This window comes from Schistocerca piceifrons, chromosome 11 (assembly GCF_021461385.2).
Source record: "Schistocerca piceifrons isolate TAMUIC-IGC-003096 chromosome 11, iqSchPice1.1, whole genome shotgun sequence".
Classification (NCBI taxonomy): domain Eukaryota; kingdom Metazoa; phylum Arthropoda; class Insecta; order Orthoptera; family Acrididae; genus Schistocerca; species Schistocerca piceifrons.
The window spans coordinates 23,457,214-23,475,461 of record NC_060148.1 but is presented as its reverse complement, the minus strand read 5'-3'; the positions used below and the strand labels follow the sequence as shown (position 1 = coordinate 23,475,461).

At 42.9% G+C, this 18,248-nt stretch overlaps 1 protein-coding gene across 4 annotated transcripts in view; it reads right to left on the bottom strand.

Annotated features, from left to right (window-relative positions):
- LOC124720168 (CARD- and ANK-domain containing inflammasome adapter protein-like) overlaps window positions 1-18,248 on the bottom strand; it is a 551,179-nt gene that overhangs the window by 497,462 nt on the left and 35,469 nt on the right. For 2 of the 4 annotated variants that reach the window (XM_047245491.1, XM_047245487.1), the window contains exons 2-3: window positions 15,136-15,709; window positions 10,791-10,937 (exon numbers count right to left, since the gene is read on the bottom strand). The exons of the other annotated variants lie outside the window; for them this stretch is intronic. In XM_047245491.1, coding sequence (XP_047101447.1) covers window positions 10,791-10,937; window positions 15,136-15,698 — 710 coding nt within the window. In that variant the 5' untranslated portion in view covers window positions 15,699-15,709. The remainder of the gene's footprint in view (window positions 1-10,790; window positions 10,938-15,135; window positions 15,710-18,248) is intronic. 4 annotated transcript variants of the gene reach the window in all.

Genomic DNA, 18,248 nt, shown 5'->3' with positions numbered 1-18,248 from the left:
CATCGTTCGGTATCGTCTCATATCGGATTAGTCCGCAACACTACACGTCGACTTCCCTGCTTTTTCATTTCAGCAAACGCCAGCGACCCTGCGGCTGTAGCGCAGCTGCATGGCGAATCTGAAAGTTTGCCGTTTCTGCTGGTAGCGCTGGGCGCCGATTACGTCAGCAGTTCCCTCAGTCCACTGCAGCGACCAGTCTTGTCGCTTAGATTTTTGTTCATTTTCAACGTCTGTTTTTCAAGAATGTCGATGTGAAGAAAGGGCACACTAGTCTCGATGAAAATTGTGTAACGCAACTGGTGTCGTGTTTCTTCGCATTTGATATTCCATTCAAACCGCCCCTCCCCCCGGGGCAATGGATTTCACATATAATTGCCTCACATAGTCAAAATTAAACACTGGACCTGATGAAAGTTCAAAAAGCGACAACACTCCTTGACACAGTGAAAGTAAAATTATGCCTCAGTGCAAATTCAAAAAAGCAACTTCAATATTTTCCGAAAACTGTGAAAAAATCTAAATTAGAGAGACTGTCTTCAGTTAGCGTGGCGTGAAGACGTATTTCTAGTGATGCAGTATATGTTCTCTGAATAATACACTACTGGCTATTAAAATTGCTAAACCACGAAGATCAAGTGCTACAGACGCGAAATTTAACCGACAGGAAGAAGATGCTGTGACATGCAAATGATTAGCTTTTCAGAGCATTCACGCAAGGTTGGCGCCGGTGGAGACACCTACAACGTGCTGACATGAGGAAAGTTTCCCACCGATTTCTCATACACAAACAGCAGTTGACTGGCATTGCCTGGTGAAACGTTGTGATGCCCCGTATAAGGAGGAGAAATGCGTACCATCACGTTTCAGACTTTGATAAAGGTCGGATTGTAGCCTATCGCGATTGCGGTTTATCGTATCGCGACATTGCTGCTCGCGCTGGTCGATATCCAATGACTGTTAGCAGAATATGGAATCGGTGGGTTCAGGAGGGTGATACGGAACGCCGTGCTGGATCCCAACGGCCTCGTATCACTAGCAGTCGAGGTGACACGCATCCTATCTGCATGGCTGTAACGGATCGTGCAGCCACGTCTCGATCCCTGCGTCAACAGATTGGGACGTTTGCAAGACAACGACCATCTGCATGAACAGTTCGAAGTCGTTTCCAGCAGCACGGACTATCAGCTCGGAGACGTGGCTGCTGTTACCCTTGACGCTGCATCAGAAAATGCCTCTGAGCACTATGGGACTTAACATCTTAGGTCATCAGTCGCCTAGAACTTACAACTAAGTATACCTAACTAACCTAAGTACATTACACACATCCATGCCCGAGGCAGGATTCGAACCTGCGACCGTAGCAGTCGCTCAGCTCCAGACTGTAGCGCCTAGAACCGCACGGCCACTCCGGCCGGCGCTGTGTCACAGACAGGAACACCTGCGACGGTGTACTCAACGATGAACCTGGGTGCACGAATGGCAAAACGTCATTTTTTCGGATGAATCCAGGTTCTATTTACAGTATCATGATCGTCGCATTCATGTTTTGCGACATCGCGGTGAACGCAAATTGGAAGCATGTATTCGTCATCGTGAACTGGCCGGTGTGATGGTATGGAGTGCCATTGGTTACACGTCTCGGTCACGCCTTATTTGCATTGACGGAACTTTGAACAGTGGACGTTACATTTCAGATGTGTTACGACCCATGGCTCTACCCTTCATTTGATCCCTGCGAAACCCTACGTTTCAGCAGGATAATGCATGACCACATTTCAGATGTGTTACGACCCATGGCTCTACCCTTCATTCGATCCCTGCGAAACCCTACGTTTCAGCAGGATAATGCATGACCACATGCTGCAGGTCTTGTACGGGCCTTTCTTCATACAGAATATGTTCGACTGCTACCCTGGCCAGCACATTCTCCAGATCTCTCATCAATTAAAAACGTCTGGTCAATGGTGGCCGAGCAACTGGCTCTTCACAATACACCAGTCACTACTCTTGATGAACTGTGATACGTGTTGAAGCTGCACGGGCAGCTGTACCTGTACACGCCATCCAAACTCTGACTCAATGCCCAGGCGTATCAAGGCCGTTATTACGGCCAGAGGTGGTTGTTCTGGGTACTGATTTCTCAGGATCTATGCACCCAAATTGAGCGAAAATGTTATCACAGGTCAGTTCTAGTATAATATATTTGCCCAATAAATACCCGTTTATTATCTGCATTTCTTCTTGGTGTAGCAATTTTAATGGTCAGTAGTGTATCTTCTAACAGAAATCATACGATCAGTATTTCCTCATATATTACTTGACATCTACAAAATCCAAACTGATATTCCCCGACATCAGCTTCTACGAGTTTTTCCATTATTCTGCAAGGAGCTCATGTTAATACTTTGCAATCCAATGACTTCACTGGTATTTCATTAGTGCTCACACCTGTCAGCAACTGCCTTCTTTGGAACTGAAATCTTGTATTATTCTTGAAATGTGAGGGTATTTCGCCTCCCTCATACATCTTGCACATTAGATGGGAGAGTTGTGTCATACCAGATGGGAGATTTTTGCCATACCTTGCTCTCCCAAAACTGTCAGTAGCTCTGAAGGAATGCTGTCTGCTACCAGGTTCTTGAGGTCATCGGTCCCTAGACTTACACACTACTTAAACTAACGTGCTAACCTCCTTAGCCATTTTCCACTTCTTGTCAATAATTTGTTGAACATTCATATTTCCTTTTGCCTGCTTTATTTGATGAATTTTTATAGTTTCTTCTTTTAACAGTTGAACTCAGTATCTCCTGCATTAACCAAGGATTTCTATTTGGCCCTGTTTTTTACCCATTTGATCTTTTTCTACCTTCTCTGAAAGCTACCAATTCATCCCCGAAAACTTTATTCTTGGTTTTTCATTGTCCTAGTTTGTTATTGTGTGTGCTGTAAGTCCATTGCTTCCTTCTCTAACAGTAAGTTGTTCACTTATTTCGTTGTAACATTACCTGTTGTGTTTGCATCCCAAACATTTCCCCACTTCTTACCTTTCCAAGTCTTGCATCTCATCCTGGCGTTCTATTTTTTTCTGCTTTGTTTCACATTGTCTATGGAGCATACTGATTTTTAATATCACCAAATGCTGCATAATTAATACTATTATCCTGGACACTAAGTATACAATTGGACACTATCAATGATGTTTTCGGTGTGCATGTAGCACATGTACGTGTGTGTCATCTTATATTGAGCATTTTTAAAATTTTCTTTACTTGTAAGTATGTACTTCCTGCGCCAAATTACGCGCTATTACCCACATGATTTGTATGCACGAAAATTGAAAAATTTCTGTTTGTTGCCTGCTCCTGATATAATTTCAACACTAATTCTCTGTGTCTTCCATGACTGCCAGTCGAATTGGGTGTGCTTCTGTTGCCTGCCAGAGGTGCAGGAGGGTTTTAAATGTTCAGTGGATTCTAAAGTCTATATCTGCAGCTGATTATCTTGGTCAATCAAAGCAGGAAGTACTTGAATCTCTATACACGAGGGAATCAACATCTACATCTACATCTACATGGTTACTCTGCAATTCACACTGAAGTGCCTGGCAGAGGGTTCAATGAACCATTTTCATACTACTTCTCAACCATTCCACTGGCGAATGGCGTGTGGGAGCAAGAAACACCTCAATCTTTCCATTGGAGCTCTGATTTCTCTTATTTTATTATGATAATTATTTCGCCCTACATAGGTGGATGTCAACAAAATATTTTCCATCGGAAGAGAAAGCTGGCAATTGAAATTTCATAAACAAATCTCGTCGCAAAGAAAACCGTCTGTTTCAATGACTGCCAAACCAACTCGCGTATCATATCAGTGACACTCTCACCCACATTGTGCGATAACACGAAATGAACTGCCCTTCTTTGCACTTTTTCGCTGTCCTCCGCCAATCGTACCTGGTAAGGATTCCACACCGCGCAGCAATATTCCAGCAGAGGACGTACAAGTGTAATGTAGGCTCTCTTTGGTAGGTTTGTCGCATCTTCCAAGTTTCTGCCAACAAAGCGTAGTCTGTTTCGCCTTTCCCACAATATTATCTATGTGGTCATTCCAATTTAAGTTGCTTGTAATTGTAATCCCTAGGTATTTAGTCGAATTGACAGCCCTTAGATTTGTGCGATTTATCGTATACCCAAAATTTAGCAGATTTCTCTTAGTACCCATGTCGATGACCTCCCATTTTTCTATGTTTGGTGCCAATTGCCACTTCTCGCATCATAAAGAAATTCTCTCTAGATCATTTTGTAATTGGAATTAATCGTCTGATGATTTTACTAGACGGTAAATTACAGCATCATCTGCAAACAATCTAAGGGGGCAGCTCAGATCATCACCTAGATCATTTATGTACATCAGGAACAGCGGAGGGCCTATGACACTACCTTGCGGAACGCCGTATATGACTTCTATTCTACTCGATGATTTGCTGTCTATCAGTATGAACTGTGACGTCTCTCCGAGGAAATCAAGATTCCAGTCACACAATGGAGACGATACTTCATACGTATCAAATTTGATTAACACTGGATGTATACGTGGACAAGGAAAAACATTCCCGGATTTCACGCTTAAAAACACACTTTCTCCCGCGTGAAAACACTTTTTCCGTCTTAAGTGACAGTATATTTTCCCTCGGAAGTGCAAAAAATTATCAATCCTTTGAATGGTTATGGTTTTGGACATGGGCGTAGAATTTCCTGGCACTTTAGAAAACTAAACTTAGGGAAAAAGTCACGTTTTGGAAATATCTTTGATGTGCAGCAACATGTACATTGCGTATTTTCGTATTATGACAGCACACATTGGAATTCCACCAAACACTGCATGTTACTTTCCGAATCACTGAAATCTAGATTGTGATGCGCTTTTGTAACCCAGTCACAGCTCATGTCACGTGATCTCGCCAGCTCATGACAGCGAGTATTCAGAGCATAGGACGCGTGATGTAGTCACCCAATAGCAACATCCCTGTTAAGCAGCGGTAAGACACAAGTTAAGGGGTTACATTAATATACATAGTGTTGCTACAAGAAAAGAAAAGCTTCCACATATAATATTGGTCACTAAGGTTAATAAGCTGCAAGAGAAGCTAGTCTTTCGATATAATGTTGATTTTTGTGCATGTTACACTTTACGATACATCACACAAATGTGGCAGTAAAATTTTTAATACTGACATAAATGTCTGATCTTCAGGGTTCGAAATTGGCCATCCTCAAAGTGTTGATTTTTAAATGGAGTCAAACACTCTGTGATTTAAGAATTTCATGGTACATCCTCGCGCATAGTCCAACTTACGTTAAAGGATATTTACTTTGAAAGTAACGCTTTTCAAACCAGCATTCGCAATATTTTTCCTCGACCTGCTGGAAACAGGTTCGTTCCAGCAGCTGCCGGAGAGCGACAGGTAAGAGGCGCCCTGCGCTTGCGCAGCTAACATGACGTAGGAAGCCCGTATGTACGTACATGTAAAACATTAAAAGATCTTACATTACGTTGTAAAAGCAGTAAGACGTTACAGGGTACTCCAAGAGATCAGAATTTCGTGAACCATACTAAAATGTGCACATTTAAACTGCAACTTAAAACGCACATTCGTATGTCCAGATTCAGATGTAAATTTTCTTGGAGTACCAGTGCTGCATTATCTCATGTTTGGTTCTTTATTATGGCATAATGCCGTACGTGCTAGAAGGTGAAAACTTGCACTTGAAATGCAGCGAACAGTTGAAACTAGCCAGTACTGTGGAATTAAAAATTTCGTTTCAAATACATTGGATGCCTCTGCGGAAAAGGTTAATAAAAGCCAAGTTTCTTTAGCAAAGAGACAAAAATAACTTCATTGTTCTGCAAGGCGATTGGTGCTCGACTGTCAGAAAGGTGGAAACAAAATAAAATCTGAAACTAATAACGTATATCAGCCTTCAGTAATTATGTGAATGTATTTTAATTCACTTGATACCTCCCGGCCAAAGATATCCGCTTTGCTTTCATTTGACGCGAGAGTAAACGAAGGAGAAACAGCAAAACCACTGAACGATAACACGGGTCATGTGGAGACTGCCCACTATAGCTCAGACTTCTCTGCGCATCAGACTCGGATCTACGATATTTGCGAACTGGGTCAATACTAAAAAAAATCGAATTTTCAAAAGTACCCTATGTGCATCTTGTAAAACACTTCATTCTGAAAAATTTCAAACAAAAACATACGTGTTCTGTCTGTATCAGCAGATGCTGTTTTGATTTACACTTTCAAGACTTGCACTTGGACCAACTGTTGAAACAACTTATCCTGCTTACAGGTTATTGTTACTTGTCCTGAGCATAATCTCTTTTTAATTGCCATTGGGTCTGTGCGTACAAGAGATCTTCTTCCTTACAACAAGGGTACTAACATGTAGACAACTGTAAATATATGTGAAGACATGTTATTTGGTCTTAAGTGTGCCGAAGTGCAGTGCCACGCCTCTTCACACAGCGTTCTCTTACTGCACTGCACATCACTGCACTTCGCACTCTGGAACTCAAATGAGTATTTTGTAACGGATGCCATCGAACTACATTCAGGACAGCGTAAATTAAAATGTCCTTTGTTTTTTAAACAAAATAACCTCGCAATCAATACTGGATGGAATTATTTGTAACCGGAAAAAGAAGAACTCTTCAGAAAATGTGGATTCTTTATTGCCTAATAGCTAATAACTTTCTGTTCGGTGACATAAAATGAAGTATAGGATACACAAAACCAGATAAGACACGAGACAAGCAACACAGTACATATTTCTTCAATCCTTGCGTTCGTTTCTCACCAATCCTGCTCCAGCTTTACATGCCGTGCTTTCCTTTCTGCGAAAGAATCTATTACCTCATCAAAATTCGTCAAATGTGTTGCTACATGAAAAATCGAAATGTCGTTGTCTAATACTCAAAAAGCTTTTAATACAAATAGTACCAAAGACTAGTGTGGTTTCTCGATCTCATTACGTCTATAGTCACTGTTTGCAGGACGAAAGAAAATAGGCCTTTCTAATATTGCAGCAACTGTAACACACACCAAACAAGCGAGATTGTTTTGGTAATAATGGTCATTTTTATAATACGGCAGAATATAACTCTGCCAAGTAATAATATGAAATGCCTGTTTGGCCTACTACAAGCAAAAGGCTTTCTGTTAGGAAATAGTTTCATGTTTCATTCATAAGCTCCCGTTTCTTACGCATGAGATCGAAAAGTAGAAAAGTAGTAGTAGGAAATTTTTGTACAAATTTGGAACCGCCCCGTTTCTTCTCCTTCCTCATTCTAACAAAATCTTCTCATCCCTAATTCTGTAACTATTTCTATCATTGTCAAAGCTCATTCTCCAGTTACCTCTACGAACTCTCCCAGAATCACCGGTTTAGTAATTATTCAGCGATTATTCTCCAGTTAGGCATTGTTACGTGCTCGTACAATGCGTTTTCCGCGCTACTCCCAGAATGGAACTTGAGCGGCTGCTAACCAGGAAATGTGAAACTTGCCCTCTCTAGTGTACCGACCTGGTCAAAAACTTTGTCGAACTTTCATTTTCTTTGATACAGCGACAAGATAATACGTTAATATTTCGTGTCTGTTATTCCTGTTGGTCGTTCATTTCTACTCTGGTAGTCTGAATCTATGGACGTAGCTATTCGCTCATCATCTGCATACCAGTCAGTCACATACACATACTACATTCACCCGTACGGCTTTATTCCTCTCAGCTCGTGTAGCCCCATCCCCTTTTGTCTGCAGGAAAGTTTATTTCTAGATGCGACAAGGATTCCCCTGGCAGGTACATCACGTACACGCATTCAAAAATCAACTTATGATTCATTCAGAAATAAACTTAGAATGTGATCCAAAATGTTCAAAAATCAACAGGGATGAGCTTCAAACTCTTGAATAATCGATAGACCAATGTGCGCTAGATGCTAGGTGCTTTGTGAAAGAAGGTTAGTTTTCCTCAACAATACGAATTTGCCCCTCTCGCCACCGAAATTGGCAGCCGGTTCAGATACTCCGGTTTGCTGCGTGCAGAACCAACAGCGACATTCCTGTTTCCAGAAGCGGGAGAAGGTACTACTCAGACGCGACTCAACTGCGCATGCGCGTGATTCCGCTCGTAACTGCTTAAATGAATCTGATGTAAACAGTTGTGACGTCACGTTCATCGGAGGTAATTTGTTGTTACGAAGCACTGCATTGTCTTCCTACAGCCTTTCATACATTTTGCTGTTGGCAGACGCTTGTATGAGCGCTGTGTGTTTTTTGTTTATATATGAACCATTTCCTTTGCAATTTAAATTTCATTCTCTCGTTCATATTTTGTTGCTGCAGTAGCGAGATACAGTAATATCCTTTCTTAGAGTATCGGTTATTTCCAGTCAAAATGACAAAAAATTAACTGAAAACTAAATCAATGAAAAACTCCTGGGATTCTAGAAAATTAACCTGTTTTTCCCGGTTTTCTTGCGGATGAAAAAATTCCTGCGTCTTTCCGGGATCTTCCGGGTCGTATACACCATGTAATAGTCTCTTGTTAGGAATGATATCAAAACCCTTCCGGAAATCTAGGAATATGGAATCGATCTTAGATCCCTTGTCGACAGCACTCATTACTTCATGGGAATAAATAGCTAGCTGTGTTGCACAAAAACGATATTTTCTGAATCCATGTTGGTTATGTATCAATTAAGTCATTTTCTTCAAGATAAGTCATAATGTTCGAGTACAGTATATTTTCCAAAATGCTACTGCAAATTGAGGTCAGTAACGTGTGTCTAATTCAACAGGTTACTCCTATTTCCTTTGTTGAGTATTGGTGTGACCTGTGCTACTTTCCATTCTTTAGGAACAGACCTTTCGCCAAGTGAACGGTTGTATATGATTGCTAAGAAAGGCACTATTGTGTCTGCATACTCTGAAAGGAACCTGATTCGTATTCCATCTGGACCAGAAGACTTGCCTTTCTTAAGTGATTTGAGTTGCTTCACAACACCTAAAATATGTACTTTTATGTCACTCACGCTAACAGCTGTTCTGGTTTCGAATTCTTGAATAGTTACTTTGTCTTTTTTCGTGAAGGAATTAAGGAAAACTGTATTTAGTAACTCCGCTGCAGTGGCACCACCATCAGGAACATTTCCACTGCTATCACACAGTGACAGTGTTGACTGTTTTGCCACTGGTGTACTTTACATATGACCAGGATGTCTTTGGGCTTTCTACTACATTTTGAAACAATCTTTCATTGTGGAAACTATTAAAAGGGAATAAGTCAAGTCCATTCAAAAGACTCCTGCTACATTATCCACATTAAATTACTTGTTTGGCTCCCACGTTTCCCTTTGCATAGGGGAGAAATTTCTGTATTATACAATAGCTTATTGCATTCTGCTCTGGTTAATTTCAAAAGGCATGTCTAAGATTCTCACTGCTGTTCGCCCCAGGTGTGTGTGTGTGACTCTTTTGAAATCCACCAGCTATTGAGTTATCTTGCAAACATGTCAGTTCACTTTGAGATGGCAGTATATTTTCAGTAGGACGAACTGTTTTTGCCAACGTCGGTTGCTCTTTTCTAAAAATAAAAGTTAACTATACCATGGAATTATGCAAAACTTCTCCTCGGTGAATCAAATCCACTACTCATCACACCTGGTGACCTCCATCGAATACAGCAGTTTGTTTACGAGTGACGAGCCATACAGTGCTGTACGCATCTCCACTCAGCCACACCCACTGCATTTCTAACTTCTCGAGAGCAGATGCCTCAACCATTGGACCAGCTGAGTGCGTTTGCTGGCGTAGATGGAATTACCGTTGTGGATGATGTTTTTTACCCATGATTTGCTAACACCACCACCAGATGTTCTTATGTACATCCTCTGCAGTAGGGTAATATCCACTGATTCGATTTCCCTTTTGCTGCTCTTCCCACAAGTCCCCCGGGATAAACTCTAGTGGAAGTGTCGATGAGAAGCTGAGTCAGAAGTGGAGGTGTTATCAGGCAGCCGACTGCTGAAGGAGACTGCCTGCAATAAGCAGCAAATCTGGGTTCCTGTTACAGTGTGGCACAGATTTCCAATAGTCACTACAGATGTAACTGACCAGAGAACCATTTAAGGAATATTCGAATTACATTTTAAGACATACCCAAAACAAGCTGTATCCTCATTCCGGTACTAAATATTAACTTTTTGTCATTCTTACTTGTATTTCTGTTTACCTTTCTTTCGCCATTTCTTCCTGAGGGTCTCCAATAACTTATATCTACAACCATTCACATTGGTTTTGTTGAGAATTGTGTGAAAAATCCCGTTTCCATACCCATTTAATTCAGAATCAATTTTTAAGAGACACAATCATCACTCAAAACAAAATCTAGATTCAACACATCAATATATAAAGAATCTTTGGGAATGGGTATGATTTGTATGGGACACTTCCTACGTAACTACAGTTGAGTGACTGAAGTGAACGTAATTCTCACAGCAAATACAGAGAACGAGAAATCTTCTGCATATGTGCTCAATCTTCAAAATATCATAGCCAAAAAAGTGAGAAAGGAGTAATGTTTAATGGCAATTGTAACCTCTATCCAAAAACTGAAGGAATCTGTAATTTATTTTATTTACTATATCGGCTGGATAATGCCAAAATAAGCAGTACTGTGAGGGTAAGACTTGGGCATGTGTGGCAACACAACTCACCGGAAGCGAGAGACGGCTGCGTCATCAGGTGGAGGGGTGTGTCGGGCAGACGTGGGAGGCGCAGCTGCAGCAGGAGTCGGGCTGTGGCCGCTGTGGGGTTGACTGTCAGAGTTGGCGGTGGACCCGCCCCCTGTAGCAGTCGACGAGCTGCACAGAGAAACACTGTGTGGGTGGGCGTGTTCACACAGGGGCTCACTGCAGGCGGTACAGCTGAAGGACTGTCCACCGGGGCAACAGAACACTCAGTCAACTGGCTGCTACTTTTGGTTGTGAGGTAATTTGAAAACTGATATATGGATCCTGAATTATATCACAGGAGGAAGAGAGAAAGAGAGAGAGAGAGAGAGAGAGAGAGATCCAGCGACAGAGAAACAAACTGATAACTTGGGGTATCAACTTACTGTTGAAACTATACGGTCATGGATATGCAGGCGCTGTTTGATGTGAAGCCCAAGGGAATGAAGAAGATGGACAAGAATTACAACAGCTATGCTATAAAAGTTATCAAGAGTATATTCAAAATCTGCATTTGAGTAAAGCAAATAGAACTGTATATATGCATGTAATGTCTCCACAATTCGATTCATTGAAAAGACAGCAGTGGTGATGTGTTTCTTAAACAACAATTTTCGTGTTGAGCAGTTTGCAGTAGAGGCCACGATTAAAAGAAAAAAATATGGGTTACGCAGTGTATGCAATTTTATCTGATGGACAACGTTTACAACTTGTGAAGTAACCTGTAGTCTATTGAATATAGATTTCTTTTTTAAAATTGGAAAGTAAACAATAGAGACTTGTATGGAGCATATGTATCCGAGAGACAGAGGCAACAAATGATAGCTGGATGAAAACGTCACATCAATACTGACGTTGTGGGAGATATGTCGTACACCTGTAGGTGGACAGCGAATATAATCTGCTGTATCCCAGTAGCAGGAAACCTCATAGGATTCCGTGGACGACCTCTGGTAACGCCACAGGGAACTTCAAACAAGACAGGGGGGGGGGGGGGGCAGAGATTTCCTGTCTGCTTTGTAAAAGGGAATGCACGGAAAAAATTCGGGGCGATAGCTGAACAGAGACGAGAAGGAAATGTGATTGTAAGTCACAGCCTTGAGTGTGACAATGTTATTGTGCTGGCTGGAGTATTCTCTTCTTGTTTGCCCCCAGTGTGCATGACTAGCTCCAGTGCTCATAGCTCCTGTTTTACTGGATATCTCAAGGAGTCATACCCTGCTCTTTGGGGCCAGTCATCCAGGGGTAGCGTCTTTTTTAGTAATCAGGAGAGTCCTCAGTCCCAGGTTTGAACCTCGCCATCACTTGAATTTTGAATACCAATCATCAGCATTGGTGTCTGAAGACTTCCAGCATTAGGTGTCACCCTCTTTCAGCCAACAGCCTTTCCAAAGAGAGCGGAGGGGCCGACAGAGGTTCAGGGCACTCTCTTTCCCTTGAGGTCGGAAACTGGTCCTAAATGAGGAAGAATTGGCAATGATCAACAACATGAGGACGCAGAAGGCAATGTAAACCACTGCTTAAAGATACATAACGTCCGTCAATGAGGCATGTGATTCACTAAGTCTGTGCTGTACAGACTCTCCATTGGCAAGACTAGTCCCCCATTCAAACCTCCAGGCGAGGAGGCCCAAGGGGGAGGTGACCATGAAAAAAAAGTTGAGTGATCAACAAAAGGATAACGTTCTACGAGTCGTGATGTGGAAAGTAAGGAATTTGTATGTGGTTGGGAAGCTAGAAAATAAGAAAAGGGAAATGCTGAGGACGTATCTAGCTGTAGTGGGTGTCATTGACGGGGAAAGGAAAGAAAAGTAAAGTAAAGGAAAGGATTTCTGATCACATGAGAATAGGGTAGTAGCAACAGCAGCAGATAACAGGAGTAGGATTCAGTATCAATAGAAAGGCAGGGCAGAAAGTGAGATACTGTGAACGGATGAGTATAGATGTTCTCGTGAGAATCAAACGCAAACCAACAACATCCATAGTTCAGGTATACATGATGACGTCGCAAGTTGAAGGTGAAGAGAGAGAAAGAATGAGGATATTGAACAGGAAATTCGGTACATATGTAATAGTCACGGAGGGACTGAAACGCAACTGTAGGGGAAGGAGTAGAAGAAAGGGTTATACGAGAATATGTACTTGATAATAGGAATAGGAGAGAAGTAAGGCTAGTTAAGTGCTATAGTAAGTTTATCCTAGTAATAGCTGGTATAGTCTATTCAAGAATCTTGAGACAAGGGGGTATACTTGGGAAAGGACCGAAACATGGGAGGTTTAAAGTCAGATTTTGAAATCAGATACTGGACTGTAAAGCATACCCAGGAGTAGATATAGACTCATAACAATTTAGCAGTGATGAAAAATAGGCTGAATTTTACGAGACTCGTCAGGAGCAATCGATGTACAAAGAAGTGGAATACAGTAGTACTAAGGAAAGAAGAGATGAGATTTATGTTCTGAGGCTGCAGATACTGCTATAATTAACAGCTCAATAGTTGGAAAGAAAAACGTAGGTACAAAGAAGCTAACTGCGAAGAAAGCATGGAAAACATAAGAAATCCTTCAGTTGATCAATCAAAGACAGAAGTTCAAAAATATTCAGGAAAATTCAGTAATTGAGAAATATGTCACTTAAGGATGAAATGAATAGGAAGTGCAGAGAAGCTAACGTGAAATGGCTGCACGAAAAATGTGAAGAAATCAAAGAAGAAATTATTCTTGGGACGACTGACGCAGCATATAGAAAAGTCAAAGCAATCTTCCACGGAATTAAAAGCAAGCGTGGTAACATTAAGAGCACAATGGGAATTCCATAAATACAGAGGCGAGATCGGATAGCTGGAAAGAGTACACTGAAGGCCTCTCTTATCGGAACAACTTGTCCGATGGCGGGACAGAAGAACAAGCAGGAGTCGGTATGGAAAATATTGGTGATTAGAATCAGATTTTAAAAGCGCTTTGGAAAATTTAAGATCAAAGAAGGCAAAAGGTATAGACAACATTCAATCACAAGTTCTAGAATCATTGGAGGAGGTGGCAAAAGGTCTCTTCTCACTGGTGTGTATAATGTATGAGTCTGGCAATATACAATCTGACTGAGAGAAATATAATCATCACGATTTGGGAGACTGCAAGAGCAGAGAAGTGTGAGAATTATCGCACAATCAGCTTAACAGCTCTAGCATCCCAGTTGCTAAGAAGGATAATACACAGGAGAATGGAAAAGAAAATTGAAGTTCCGTACTGTTAATAGGATTTGTGGTCCTGGCGAAAGCGTTCGGCAATATCAAATGTTGCAAGATGTTTTAAAATTCTGAGAAAAATATGGGTAAGCAATAGGAGAAGACGAGTAAATTGCAATATGTGGTGTCACCACCTGACACCACACTTGCTAGGTTGTAGCTTTAAATCGGCCGCGGTCCATTAGTACATGTCGGACCCACGTGTCGCCACTGTCAGTAATTGCAGACCTAGCGCCACCACATGACAGGTCTAGAAAGACGGACTAGCACTCGCCCAGTTGTACGACGACTTTGCTAGCGACTACACTGACGAAGCCTTTCTCTCATTTGCCGAGAGACAGTTAGAATAGCCTTCAGCTAAGTCCATGGCTACGACCTAGCAAGGCGCCATTAACCTTATCTGGAGAGTGTCTCATTTGTATAGTCAAGAGCGATGTACCACAATGATGGAATTAAGAGTTGAGTATTAACTTAGCTACGTACTTTTCTTTAGTGCATTTATAACGTATCCTGTTCCAGAATTCACGCCCGTCTGCGTTAGTTAGCGTGCATTTCAGCCTCCTCTATCTAAAAGGTGTTGGCACATTTGCCAACACATCACAATATGTACAAGAGGCAAGAAGGTAAAATAAGAGTGAAGACCAAGAACGTAGCACTCGGGTTAAAAACTGTGTCAGACAGGGATGTAATCTTTCGCCTCTACTGTTCAATCTATATATCGAAGAAGCGATGACGGAAATAAAGGAAAGATTGAAGAGTGGAATTAAAATTCAGGGTGAAATGATATAAGATTTGCTGATGATTGATTCCCTCAGTGACAGTGAAGAAGAATTGCAGGGTTTGCTGAATGGAATGAACAGTCTAATGAGTACAGAATACGGAATCTGAGTAAATCAGAGAAAGGCGAAATTGATAAGAAGTAGAAGAAGTGAAAACAGCGAGAGACTTAGGATCGTGAACTGACGATTAGTAAGTAGATGACTTTAAGGTGTTACATAATGTAGGCAGCAAAGAAAGCCATGACGAACAAAGCAAGGACGGTGTCAAATTCGCACTCGCACTGCCAAAAAGGGTATCGTGTTTACCTGGCTTCTGCTGTTGGCTCTCCGAGCATACTGCTGACTTCAATGACTTCTTGCGGGTACTCGAGCACAGCGTCCGCCCAGCCCCGCGTGGCCATCACCTGCGGGTGGTCCTTTATGAAGGCGACAGCAGCCCTCGTGGCGTCCGGGCACGAGTGCCTCACTGCCGTGACGGCCGTCGCCGCTGCGGTCTCGACGGCCAACTGCGAGATCAGCTGCCGCTCGCAGGCAGCCTTCAGGCCCGACAAGCCGTACTTCTCGGCCGCCGAGAGCAGCTGGGCGGCCGTGTCGGGCAGCTGGGGGGCCTGCAGGGTATACGTGTAGGCGACCAGGAGCCTCAGCACCGGGCCCTCCACGTCGTCGATGCTCACCTGGCCGCAGCTGGCCTCCAGCATGTCGTGCGCGAACAAAGCTTCGAACACGGGGCTCGCGGCTGCCAACACGGCCCTGTGAGCCGCCACCCTCGTCTCGCCCGCCACCAGCGTCACCAGGGCGCCGTCACCCCCGTCTAGCAGGGCGGCCAGGGCCTCGGTTGTGGTGTTCTGAACCTCCGTAACTGCCGACATGGTGGGTGGTCCTGAAACACAGTGCCACTGAGCAGCCCTCACACTGCACCCTCAACACTTGTACGAGGCGCATGCAGACCTGTATGAAACAACAGCTGGTGAGTGTTGTCCACCCTAAATCAAATGCAACGTCACCAGTTTCCTTCAAATGACAAGGGTCCGTACTGCTTCGTGATCACCTAAGGTTTGTAACTACCAGCGTCGTACTTTCACCTTCTGAAAATGTTATCGTTCTCAGTCAAAAGATGCTTTATATACGCCATAGCAAAAAAATGGCAAAGCAACAAACTTCTTTCAGCACTAAAGTTACAGGACTTATATTTAAATCCAAGCTCGTGGCACCTCTGAGAAAAATTTTCTTCCTCCTTATCTCAGGTTCCTCAGATCCGTGACACCTCATCAGAAGCAATGTACATGTAATGAAGAAATCAGTTTCCTCGGTGAATGTTTCAGGGTAGGCACGATTAAACTTGACCGGCCACCGTGGCCGAGCGGTTCTAGTCGCTTCAATCCGGAATTGTGCGCCTGCTACAGTCACAGGTTAGAATCCTGCCTCAGGCATCGATGTGTGTGATGTCCTTAGGTTTAAGTAGTTCTAGGTTCTATTGGACTGATGACCTCCGATGTGAAGTCCCATACTGCTCAGAACCATTTGAACCGTTTTGAACGACAGTAAGAGTCTAAATTCATTGGTATGAATAACTCTCCTTTGAACACACTGATATCTGCGTCTTCTTTCTTAAGAAAAAGATGCAGCACCCACCTCCGTGGTAAAGAATGCTACATAATACAATCATAAACCATGTCGCCATTTTATCCGAATGTTGCAAGCTATGGTGTACCCAGGTATTTCCAGGTTGAGCAGTTTAGGAATGAAACTCGTTGCCTCCATTTCCAGAACGTGTGTTGTGGAACTTTCGCACAAATATATATTTGTATCTCCTTTTGGCGTGGACGTGTTTGTATAGCATCTTTGCCCCCACAGAACGTTCGGATACTTATTAGATGACAGATACGTCATGGCTAAACCAAAGTAAGCTCTATCACAGCTCCGACATCACTCTTGACTCTCCTGGTCGTATAAGGGGCAAACGACGAAGTCAGTGAAATAGTTCCACACCCTACAGTGTAAACTGGTTTCGTCAATTCAGACAAGTGGGTTTCACGAGAACGGCGTCCACTTTTTTCGAATCGTGCCGAATTAGCACCTCCATTACAACAGCGAAAGGCCGTCTGCCGGACCGTTACGGTGCCAGGAGAGCGCCTAAGAATTCGTCCCAAGGCTTCTGTCACGCCAGCTCGACGTGGATGGAGACGCCGAGGCAGTGCTGTACAGAGCGTAGCGCCGGAGGTCAGCGCAGGGTCGCAGGCCAACACGTACACTGCAGGCTTCTGGAAGCCACCCGACCAACCAAAGTCTTCCTTTCACATCCCTCGTTAGTTAATTGTACATTTGCTTCCGTTTTATATCGCTTTGTCGTTTTTTTATGCACTCAATGTTATAGGCTCAAAACTTTTGACACTGGCGTTGTAATCGCATAATGAACGACCTTTTACTGTTGTTTACAGGTATTGTTACCTTATTTTCCTACATTCAAGTGGTGCTGCATGTAAATAAACGAAGTGGTAAAAGCTGTAAAGCCGTTTACATTTCCATACAGTCTTCGAGCATCGACATGTTCCTCGTCTAAGAAACAGACGTCATTGTATTATAAATCTTTAATGTATCCTGAGAGCAGTGGTGTGGTGTTCTACTTTATTGTGACACACTCAATGCGACTGTAGTTTACACTGAGCTTTCGCAGATTCTTTCGCTCAAACGGTTTTCTAAGTAATCACAAATTTGCCAAGATACTGAGCGGGATCGTGTCTGAATTATTAGTAGACAGAGAGCCATGGTCCCGATCACCTTCAGCATATTTTGGAGAGACAAGCTTCGTGCGTGTCTGCGCCATGTAACCGGCAGAGAAACGTGTGTGAAATGCAAGTAGTGGACTGGATATGCAGGGCGCGGCGGTGAGACACTCTGGGCTCACATTCGGGAGGACAGTAGTTCGACCACACACCGTGCAGTGTATCTGCGGCAGGTCTTCAGACGAAGGGTGAATCAGTGGACGTGGCTGCTTGTCATTTGTGTCTTCTGCACCGGTTTTCTGTTTGCTGTCCACCTACACAGGTTTTCCTTCATGGAGTCTCTCTCAATAGGAGTGCCGTGGTGGTGCCCTAGGAGAGGCATGACCTTTAAGGTAGCCCTACCGTTCTTCATTACCGAATGTTCCCCAAATTGCAACAGGTATTTAGCTGTCTGTGTGTCGTTTCCCAGGAAAACCATGAGGAAGTGGTCTCATTTCGTCCATCATTAAAGTTGTTTACAAGGTTTCCAATGAGTACGACGTGCATTAAACTACTTTTCAATATTTATACAATTTCCAATGGTGGTGATGTTTCCTTCTACAGTGTAATTTCTGTGAGTGGGTCACACAAGTCAGAAATGATTTCACGGTGCCATCAATTTGGAATCATTACAGTCGCCTCATCAGTATGAATTGC